Source organism: Typopeltis vanoorti, chromosome 4, assembly GCF_054136105.1.
Source record: "Typopeltis vanoorti isolate ZY-2024b chromosome 4, IOZ_Tvanoo_1.0, whole genome shotgun sequence".
NCBI classification, from domain to species: Eukaryota; Metazoa; Arthropoda; class Arachnida; order Uropygi; family Thelyphonidae; genus Typopeltis; species Typopeltis vanoorti.
The window spans coordinates 55,684,275-55,696,586 of NC_143552.1; the positions used below are offsets into that span (position 1 = coordinate 55,684,275).

The window sequence follows — 12,312 nt, forward strand, 5'->3', positions numbered from 1 at the left end:
AACACAGCAACAGCTGAGCTGCATAAGGGTAATTGATTTACAATGATACTGCTGAATTTTACAAAAGCCTTTGACAAGATACCACATGGCATTCTAATCAGTAAACTCAGTACGTGGGGGTGGATATAGGGTTGGTGAGGTAGATAAGATGGTAGTTGATGAGGAGATATCAGAGAATAGTTTATTCAGGAGTAGAGCCTAGAAGAAGGACTATGACTAGTGGCACACCACAAGGCTCTGTTCTTAGGTACATTAATGATATAGGAAAGGATCTGAGAGGAAACAGTTCAGTTGTTTGCCAATAATGCAAAGTTAGGTAGAGCAAGAGTTAATACAAATGATGTTAAAATTTTTTAGGATGATTTGGATAGACTGGCAGTCTGGGCAAAGTAAAATTATTCATTTTAATGTGGCAAAATGTAAGGCTATGCATTCTGAAGTGAAATGATTACCAGTTATATACACATTGATGGAACTGTACTCCAGAAAATTGCAGCCAGAAATTTGGGGAGAGTGTTGGTGGTTAGGGAGCTGAAGTTTAGAACAAAAGTGGCTAACATTGAATTACTTGGTTACTGGAAATACTTTGATGAGCAGAGACAAGCAGGTTATCATTCCTCTTTATTGAGTCTTGATAAGGCCCCCATCTTGACTAGTGCATGCAGATCTGGGCACCAGGGTTTCTTGGCGATGAGGAAGAGGTGGAGAGGGGTCCAGAGGCAAGTGACCAGGATGGTAGCAAGTCTATGGAATGAACCTTACAAGAACAGGTTGAACATTTGTGGGTTACAGAAATTGGTTGACAGGCAGAAAAAGGATGATGTGACTGAGAGATACAAATTAGGGAAGGGTTTTTACAAGATTAATACAGAAGAAATTTTTCAGAATAGGTCTGGTGGTGGAAGAACTAGGGACCATTCCTGGAAACTGAGCAAGAGTGTAATTAGCAAGGATGTTAGAACTAGATTTTTTTGCTTGTAGGGTGGTGAATGAGTGGAATAGGTTGCCAGAGTCTGTTGTGGGTGCCATGACTGTGAATGAGTTAAAAGCAAAGTATGAGAGATACTGCACAAATGTAGGATGGTGCTTGGCGTGATGTTTAAGGCTTCCCCTCGATGAGTCTAAGGATTTCATGGAGTAGCCCATAATAATAATAATAATAATAATGGCTTTTGTCTTCCATAAATTCTAGTAATCTTCTCTCAGTTCTTCCAGTTTTCTAAAGATGCAAACCATTTGCTGTCTGGAAATGAAATTATGGCTCCACACATTTCACTTCAACAGGCAATATTCTAATCAGGTGAAGCATGCATGACTTGATAACTGTAGAAGATAATTAGCAACACTGTAAAGATTATATACTACTTCAAGTTTTCTTGAATCAGATTTATTGTTTGCTGATGTATTTCAGGATTGCATATTTCAAATTCATTTATTTTGCATAATGAAGCGATGCTGCTAATAATAATTAAAATTACAAGTGTTTAGTTCTAATTAAATTCTAGATAACAAAAATGCATTCAGATAGACCAAATACAATAAATTTTCAGTCATCAAAGGCCATTTTGACATTTTGATTTTGTTTAGATATAAGAAATGAAGACATCAGAAAAGAACTAGATATTTACGATGTAAATGAAGAGATCAAGGAAGATAGAGAAATGGAAGGAATATCTATTTAGGATGGAAAGATATTGGCTACCAAAAGAGGTGGATAGATATAGACTAAAGGGAAAAAAAGAGGGGGGGGGGGAGACCAGCTGCAAGATGGAAAGACCAGTGAAGCTAGAATAAGCAAATGCCTAATCTTTGAAGAAAAGAGAAGAAGAATATTTTGTTTATATTGCTTATGCTAAGAATTTAATAGCATTAAAAGAACTTGAAACTATTACATAATTTCGGAATCATTCTGTCTATTTCTAACTATATATATAATTTTCTGTGCTCAAGAATACCCAGTCATATGACGTTAGGTTCCAGACTACCATCATATATCAAATTCCATCATATAGTGCATCAATAATTGTTTATTTTCCTGCTTATAGATGCATGTAATGATTTAAATGCATTTTTAAGCAGTTATATACAGTATGTGTGTGTGTGTGTGTGTGTGTGTGTGTGTGTGTGTGTGTGTGTGTGTGTGTGTGTGTGTGTGTGTGTGTGTGTGTGTGTGTGTGTGTGTGTGTGTGTGTGTGTGTGTGTGTGTGTGTGTGTGTGTGTGTGTGTGTGTGTGTGTGTGTGTGTGTGTGTGTGTGTGTGTGTGTGTGTGTGTGTGTGCATAACTGAGATAGCAAGTTTAGTTTGAGGCCTATCACAATGTTATATACACCTTTATCATTAAATTTAACAATTTTAATCTTAGTATCTAATGTAATAGGTTTACAGTTCTTTCCATTGGAAGCATTAGTACTCTTACTTTCATTTTTTATTATTAACCATAATAAAATAAGTTATAAACAGTTTATAATTCACAGCAAAATGCCAAACAGAGATAGATTCAGTTGGTAATGACATTGTACAGTCCACAAAAACTATGCACCAGTTCATTAACAGCAGTCATGTCATTAAAACTATCATATGAGCAAATGCAGCATTTTATAAATGGTCATAATCATTGGTCATAATATCAAGTTGTTGTATGAGTAAAGTGTCATAAAGCAAAAAGCCTTATTGTATATACAGGGTGTTCGGGATAAATTTGACAGTTTCGTAAGGAAAAAGAAAATCTTCTTTGTATCTATTAAATTTAATGAATTGACAAAAAAACATTACAGGCAGAGTTAATTACAATACTATCAACAAGATTTACTCAAAATAACCACCATTAGCATCGATCACAGCTTCAATTCTGCTTCGGAACCTCGAACAAGCTGATGCTACAGTCTCCCTGGGAAGGGCCGCAAAAACTGTTTTAATTTTATCCATTAACTGGGCTTTTGTATTACTGGAAGTGCGATTGGTGTCTTTTTCAACTGCGCCCCATACAAAATAATCCATGGGGTTAAGGTCTGGGGAGTTTGAAGGCCAAACATTTGGACTGGTGAAGTCGTAGAAATTTTCAGACAACCATTTTTGACTTTTCCCAGAGGTGTGGCAAGGGGCCGAATCCTGCTGCCATACATACGGCCTACCATTGCCTACCCTTGTTATCCAGGGCTTGACTACAGTTAGCAACTCCACGAACAAAGCCCGAATTCCAATGCCAGGGTTCTTCAACACCTGTTCCTGCAGATTTGCGAGGAATTCTGCTGTACGAACGCAATCAGATCGTCTGCTAGGGATCTTTCTTCTTGCTACATCCTCGTAGTCACCATTGCAAGTCTCTAGTTCATGCCTGATTGTTTTTACTGTATTCAGGGAGCATTGGGCAGCAGTCGTAATATCCTTATTTTGATGGCGGGCACGAATCATCATGATACAAGTTATTCTCTTCCATGATTCAGGTGGGTTCCAGCTATCCATCCTTTCTGACATCTTGTATGTGAATGAAGAAGGGTCCAAACTTTTAAATGAAGAGAAGTGTGTGTTAATACATGTAACTTACGGAAAAATATAATTAATTATAAATATGTCAAATTTATCCCGAACACCCTGTATATTCTAAGTGGATGAGCACACAAACATTTCAAAAACTAATAGTCTCCTATTTAAATTTTAAGAGCTAACGACTTTTTAAAATTATTAAGGGATTTACAAAGAACTCTGGGCAGTTTTAGCATGTATTCAATGTTTTTTTTTTTCTGAGATACAAACCTGATAAGTAATATAAACCTACTTTATAATTGCTTTAATTTTAATAAATGTAATATAATTCAGTACTTACACTGACATACAGGATCTTGTCCACTCCAAACTCCTCTTTCTTGGCAAACTCTTATGTGTCCTCTTAAAAGTGTATAATTGTTATGGCATTTATACATAACCTTACTTTGGTATGTAGCAGTTTCATTTAGCAGGCTATATTCCCCATTAGCAATAGGTGGAGGTAAGGCACACTGTACATCTGAAACAATTATATCTCTTTAGAAAATAACTAAGAGTGATAATAACACACTGTATACTATCTTAAAATCTACAGTGCAATGCCTTATTAACCCTTAATTAGTTGCATCTTTTTTTGTTACATAATTAGTCACATAGGGCCTATTTCACCCCAAAATTAAAGTTATCATATTTCTTTAATTTCTCAATATTTCTCATGAAATGTTTTTATTTATTATAAGGTTGATTATGGTGAGTAAACAGAAATAAACAAATCATTAATATTGCTTTATTTTTATATTAATTATTAACATTTTTATTCAGTCTTAATTTTCCATACAATAATTGCATCTTATTGAAGAATGCTCATTGCAACAAAAGCTCAGACATTTTTCACACTTCAACCTTATTTTACAATCCTTCGATCTTGGACATATTACACAGCAGCCCTAGGAATATCCAGAAGTGTTTGGTTTTGGTTGTAGATCTTCTGGAATAACCAAGTTTACTTGTAGCTTTTTTTTGGATGTCCCTTGATACTTGTAGAATATATCTGAATGCTTGTTTTGAAATGGTCTGGTCAATTCCACAGATAATTTCTTTTAAAAAAAATCCCATCTGCTCATTTTAGAACTCTTAGGTAGTCCAAAATTATACAGAGCATATGCATTTATTGCAGATACATTCAAGAAATGGAAGAACAGTGTCAATGGCCATCATTTAGTGCATCTTCCAGGGTTATATGTATGACATATTTTATCACATGTATCAACACCCCTTTTTTGTGGAATTATAAAATTTTATATTTCAGCTTATTTTCAGGACATTCTTCATCAATTTCAGTTGCATTCTGCATGGAAGAAATAAGAATTACATATTTTGGACTTTTTGAGCACATAAGATGTCATAGTCAATTCTCTGGTGAAACCAAATAAACTGCTGTGTGATTCTCATGTTTTATTGGGTTGAAACTGGAGTGGTATTTCTTTTTTTTATTTTTGTGTAGTGTACCCACCAAAAATCAGTTTGTGGTCTTTGAGCAAAGATAATGCCAGTATACCAGTTATTATTATTATTATTATTCAGGCCTCCATGGAGTCAAAAGACTCATCGTAGGAGGTCCTTCCTAAGAAACACAAAGTCTATCATACCACTCCTTGAACTCATTGGCCATTCTCGGGCTCTCACCACTCCATCAGGCAATGCATTCCATGGTTCAACAACCCCCCCCCCCATGCAAAGAAACCACTCCTCACCCTCTTGCTCAGTTTCCTTTCGTAACTTCCAGGGATGGCCTCTTGTCATCACGCCTTCCTGCTGTTCAACCAAGCAAAAGAACTCCCCAGTGTCAACCCCCTGTAACCACCTCTCAACAGTTTAAAAGTCTCAATCATATCACCTCTCCTTCTTCTATCCACCAAACTCTGCAGTCCACATTCCCTCAGCCGATCCTCATAACTATCATTGTACAGTCCTGAAACCATCTTTGTTATCCGCCTTTGTACCCTTTCCACAGTTAATTTATCCCCTTCAAATCCTGGGGACCAAATCTGAGAACAATAGTCCAAGTGTGGTCTGATCGAGGTCTTATACAACAGAATGATAACTGTTTTATCTCTGCAGGTCAGTGTCCTTCTCATTATTGCAGCAATCCTCTGTGTTACCTTCACCACCTTTGCAATATGTCCCCTAAATTTCAGGTTTCTATCAATCATCAACCCCAGATCTCTTGTCTCCCCTACTTCCTCCAGTATAACTCCTCCCATAGAGTATGCAGTGATGTTTTGCTCAGTGCCAGTGATGGATATAATCAGTATCTTGATTACTGCTTTGGCTGAATTTTCCATCTTGAAGGGTCCATCAGGTTGAGTGCCGACATAAATTTCAAATGTAAAAATATAATTATAATTCATTTTCACATCCATCATAGCAAAACTTTTACCCATACTTGGTCAGCTTATTTTGCAGATACTGGCAAAAAACACATCTACCACAAAAAGCAAACTGTTCATAGATTGTCAAAAACTCGGATGGACAATATAATTTTTTATAATTTTCTGAAAGCAGTTTGCAAAAATGGAGCCGATCTGTTGTGTGCTTTTCGTGATTCTTGGTCATGAATATTGTCAAACCACAAAACTCTCAAAATAAATAAGAATCATTGTCATGACATAATCATATGAAACGGTTCTACCCCTATACCATTGGAAGCCCACAATATGATAAATAAATCAGCTCAAAAATACTTTGATTCACTTTGGTAATGGCAAACTCAGTGATCAACAAACGTAATCATTGCGACTAGAATAAGAAAATATGCATAAGAGTACCAAACCGAAAAAAAAAATCACTCAAAAAATACTCATGTAAGTAGCCACATGGGGTCAGAATGTCAGAAATCACTCTTTACTCCACAAATGATTGCAGCGATGATCAACATATGACTGATTCGGTGCAAGGGCAACAAGAAACTCAGCTACTCAAAATCGCAACACAAATCCATCATTGGTTTTGTCAGAAATCAAACTTGAATGACTGCTGGGGTCAAATAAACTCCATGCAACTAGTTAAAGTTAATAATCAATATGAGAGATAATATAGTATCTAATTATGGGCATGAACATTTGTGAACATCTTTAGGTAGTTGTCAACAAGTGTGTGAGGCTTCTTAAAATATTCAGAAATGTACTAAGTACTGTCCTCATTCAAGAAAGCTCTTGATATTTTGTCAAATATTAAATAAACTGGACAGGCTCTTATTGGATTATTATTTATTTTTTTTTTTTTATTTTTATTATTTTTTCGTTACCTAGTATCTGCCTAGGTAAGGTGAGGATGATTTATAAGAAATAAAAGAGATTTTTCATCTTAAGATGAGCTGGCTGGTCTCACATAGAGGCAGGAGCTTTTTACTTGCTGAAAACCCAGATTTTTCATCCTATTTTAGAGAAACTGCACTGAGAGCTACATTTGTACAGTCACAAATACTGAGATCACAATAAGCCCATAAATAAAGTGCCTGGAGTGTGAAATAAAGTGCCCTAAGTGTGAAGAACTACTTTTGTATTATTATTATTATTATTATTTAGGCCTCCAAGGAGTCAAAAGACTCGTCGCAGGAAGTCCTTCCCAGGCAACACAAGTCTATCAAGACTCAACATGGGAGGTCCCTCCTAGGAAACAAAGTCTATCATACCACTCCTTAAACTCGTTGACCATTCTCGCTCTCACCACTCTATCAGGCAATGCATTCCACGGTTCAACCACCTTCCATGCAAAGAAACCACTCCTCACCCTCTTGCTCACAGTTTCCTTTCATAACTTCCAGGAATGGCCCCTTGTCATCACTCCTTCCCGCTGTTCAACCACGTGAAAGAACTCCCCAGTGTCAACCCTGTAACTACCTCTCAACAGTTTAAAAGTCTCAATCATATCACCTCTCCTTCTATCCACCAAACTCTGCAGTCCACATTCCTTCAGCTGATCCTCACAACTATCATTATACTGTACATGAAACTGTCTTTGTTATCCGCCTCTGTACCCTGTACCCTTTCCACAGTTAATTTATCCCCTTCAAATCCTGGGGACCAAATCTGAGAACAATAGTCTAAGTGTGGTCTGATCAGGGTCTTATACAACGGAATGATAACTCTTTTATCTCTGCAGGTCAGCGTCCCTCTCATTATTGCAGGAATCCTTTGTGTTACCTTTACCACTTTTGCAACATGTCCCTTGTGAGAGGTCTAAGGCACTGCTCAAAGGTAGAACCAGTCCACAAGAGCTAATAATAAGAGAGGGTTTAGAGGGCAGAAAATTCCCTTGAAACCTAACTACTAATAACCTATTATTGACCAGAAGCCTTACTGATAACATAAACAGTCAATTATCACATATTTTGTATGTTATATGTATTATATACTGTATTCTTATAATAAAGTAAGCTAGAGAAAAATCGATAAAGGAGTTAGCCAGTCAGCCAGTCTCATACAGAGGTAGGGGATTTTTTCACCTGAAAACTCAGGTTTTTCATTCCCCAGAACAAGCAAACCAGCCCCATGAACACACGCAGCTACAGACATGGGACACACCAGGAGGCATAGGGCCAACTACTTTATCCTAGACGGTTCGCGGTTATGAAGTTTACGGCTAAAGAATCTCAATGGTTCATGAAAAGCTTAAGATAAGACAAGAGAAAAGAAAATCTTATTAAGAAAATCATAAGGAAGAGAAAATACATTTATGGTACCTACATCTATATTGTCTTATATGATACAAAACACTGTAGATGTTTTAAGTATTACTAACACTAGACATCAAAATGTAAAGAAAATATGAAAAAGAAATTTGTATTTATTTACAGGTATAATATAGACTAGTATCTATGATTCATGCATTAATAATAAAGCAGCAGCAATATGATTGCTTTATTTATGGTAGCCTAGTGCAATCAATACGAATGCTTCACAGTAGCCTAGCTTATACACTAATGAATGAATCATTATAAAATTTGTATTTTATTCTGATTATGCAGAGATCATTTTAATAATGCATCTTTACATTTGTTTCTATTTCTCTTGACTGCGAATGGTGCCATGTACGGTCTGTAAGTGTTTGTGTGCATAAGTTTTGATAAATCTCAAATTTTTATAATAGATCTGTGTATTATTATTATTATTATTATTATTATTATTACCCCAAGACCTCATGGAGTCAAAGACTCATCTGGGAGGTCCCTTTATCACACACACATCTCATACTGTGCATTAAACACACTCAAACTATTTGCAGACACCACATTCTCAGGCAAGGCATTCCAATCATTCACAACTCTGCACGAAAAAACCTGCCTCTCAATTATGGTAGTGAATGATAATATAGACTAGTATCTACATATATTTTATGAATTCATGACATACTTAACTCTTTTTTAATTTTTTCAATATATCTAGGCTACGTTGTTTGTCTGTGAGTGTTTCAAATTATCTTGAAAATCTCGAAAAAATTATTTTCCAATATATTTATTATTGAAAAAAATCTATGTACAAGTGGGCCTGTGCAGTTCAAACTTGTGTTGTTTAAGGGTCAACTGTATTTGTGAATGTTTTCGGGTAGAAGACAAATTTCACAACCTGGAGTGAGTCTAACATCCCACTTATTGAAGTCATGGGGAAAAAAAAAAAATAATAAATAATAAAAAAAAAATACCATGTTTAGTCTCTAAAGTAGGATTTCCAAAATTATCTGAGCTTTATTCTACAAAGTGGTACTAATACTAATGGGCTATAGGGGATTAGAGCCTTTTATGGATGGATCCACATTATATATCAAAGAGTAGTTTATTCAGGAGTTGAGTCCAAAAGACGGCCTGTGACTAGTGGTGTGCCACAGGGTTCTGTTCTTGGACCACTGTTGTTTAATTTGTTCATTAACGATATAGGGAGGGATCTAAGCAGAACAGTTCATTTGTTTGCTGATGATGCAAAGTTGGGTAGGGCAATAGTGAATGCAGAAGATGTCAAAATCTTGCAGGACGACTTGGATAAATTAGAGTTCTGAGCTAAGGAGAATGGATGTCAATTTAATGTGACAAAATGTAAGGTTATGCATTTTGGGGTGAAAGATTAGCAGCAGTATACCACATTGGTGGAACTGTACTCCAGGAGATTGATGAGGCCAGGGACTTGGGAGTGTTGGTGGATAGGGAAATGAAGTTTAGGGGGCACATTGCAAAAGTAGCTAAATCAGCTCATCAACTCACTTGGTTGTAGAAAAATACCTTGACGAGCAGAGACAAGCAAGTTATTGTACCTCTGTACCGAGCCTTAAAGACCTCATCTTGACTACTGTGCCCAGATTTGATCACCTAGGTTCCTTCTTGATGGGGAGGAGGTGGAGAGGACCCAGAGGTGAGTGACTAAGATGATAGAAGGTCTATGGAATGAACCATATGAGAACAGGTTGAAGATTTGTGGGTTTCAGAAATTAGTTGATAGGCGGAAAAGGGGAGATATGATTGAGACATTCAAATTGCTAAAGGGTTTCTATAGGATTGACTCAGAGGATATTTTTGAGATCAGGACTGGAGGTGGGAGAACTAGGTGACACCTATGGAAGCTGGGCAAGAGTGTGGTTAACAGGGGGTGTTAGAGCTGGGTTCTTTACTTTTAGAGTGGTAAATGAGTGGAATAAGCTGCCAGAGTCTGTTGTGGGTGCTAGGACGGTGAGTGAGTTCAAGGCAAGGCAAGGTATTGCCTTGAACTCACTCACCGTCCTAGATAGATACTGTGAGAATGTCATATACTTGTGAAGACATGATGTTAGGGCCCCCCTTGATGAGTCTAAGGACTCCCTCGAGTCGCCCATAATAATAATAATAATAATAATAATAATATATACATACACACTACTCAAAACAATTAGGGGATATTTTAGTTTCTGTTGGATAATTATAAATTTCTGCAAATAATTATAACTACTGGGTTCTTTATAAATGAATAAATATTTCTTACTTATCAATAGGGTGTAACTGGAGATATTGTTGAAATAATCGATATTTATTACAAATTGTGTTACATTTGTAAATTATTTTTTAACTTTATAATTTACAAGAAAACCAAAATATCCCCTAATTGTTTTAAGCAGTATATATATATATACACATATATATGTATATATATTTATACATATAGTGAAAAAGTGAAAACTGTTTTCTTGAAATATATACATACGAAATTTCAATAAATGGGTATTCATATTGGTTGCTATCTTTATTTCTCCACATTCAAGAAGATATTTTTCTATAAATTATCTAGAAAATATAAAAAATATATATTATTATTACATGATATCTCCAAGGAGTTCAAAGACTTATCGAGCGAGGGCACCTACTCTACAACTCTCCATCTCCACCACTCAAATCCACCAACTACAACAAACCGCAACTACCATCATCATCTACATCAATGCTATCTACCACCCACCACCACTAGTATTTTCACAGGCTATCACAAACATCCATCGTAACATCGTAACACCCAAAATAGCATCTGTTGTTGAGCGACCAGGCATGAAGCCAAATTGCTTTTTTTTCAATCTCCACCTCCTTCCTCAGTCTTCCATTAAGAACCCTCTCTAGGATTTTCATTGTGTGACATCAACTTTAATTCTTAGTCTTGGGCATCCACTTTACTCTTGTATATGGGGACAAGCGTACTTTCCTCAGGTATATTTTCCTGTTGACAAACTTTTATTAACAGGTTCCTTGGCCAACCAGGCTGACTAATATATAAAATAATCACAAAATGGAGAGCAGTGGGTGGAAAAGTCAAGAACAAGTCACTGTCATTTACAGATCTGATCAGGAGGAGATGAAAGAATCATACTAAAATTGCCATTTATGCTTAAGCATAAATAGAAGTTTTAACAAAATGTAACAAAATGAGTCACAAATGTAAACAGAGAAAAAAATTAATATCAAACTTTTCCATATTTTATGAAGAAAATGCACTACAATGATGAACTCCTGTAACTAAATTTCCAGATAACTGACCATCAGAGGGGAAATCACATTCATATTTTGAACATCCAAATTCAGATTACTTGTTGGCATAGCTGATTATGGTTACCTATTGTAATACCACTACCACAGATCTGAAGTAGATTAAGATGTTTCATATTTGATCTGTAGATCAAATATGAAACATCTTAAACATCTTGCAAACATCTTGGTTGAAGTGCTCAAAGGATAAGTAATTATTTCATATTTTAGTTTGATAATATTAGGTTAATTCATAGTTTTTGTTTTACACTGGTGTGAGTGACTGAGTTATTTAGATTGCAAGTAAACCTTTTATTTTTTTGTTTAAATACAATATTGTTGGTATGGCACCAATGCTTGGATTTAAACATTGGTGTGGCACCAATGTTTAAATTTGTGGGATTTTGTGCAGTGCAGTGTGATTGATGTATTCATCGTGAAAATTAAAGGGTATGTGGAAGGAAATTAAAACTAGAGAGAGAGAGAGAAAAAGAGTGTGTATTAAATATTTCTAAAGTAAGTGCCTGTTATAATAAAACTGGGTAACGAGAATGGAACAAATGCTAGTAGAGTGGACAGTATCAACGGTAGGATGTAAAATGTCAGAATTAATGTCAAAAATGTGGCCATAGAAATAGAGAAGAATAAAATGGACATAAATAAAGAACTAGCATCCTTGAATCCTATTCTTCAAAGGACAAAGTGCAAAATTGAAAAATTAAAGAAGCAGCAAGATTAGCACAGCTGAGAAGAGAAAGAAGCTTGTGGTCCGAAGTAATAATAAAGCTTGAGTG

General features: G+C 35.8%; 1 protein-coding gene across 1 annotated transcript in view; it reads right to left on the reverse strand.

The window, feature by feature from the left end:
* LOC150107321 (E-selectin-like) overlaps nt 1-12,312 on the reverse strand; it is a 280,274-nt gene that overhangs the window by 141,045 nt on the left and 126,917 nt on the right. The window contains exon 12 of the mRNA XM_090391789.1: nt 3,824-4,003. Coding sequence (XP_090247915.1) covers nt 3,824-4,003 — 180 coding nt within the window. The remainder of the gene's footprint in view (nt 1-3,823; nt 4,004-12,312) is intronic.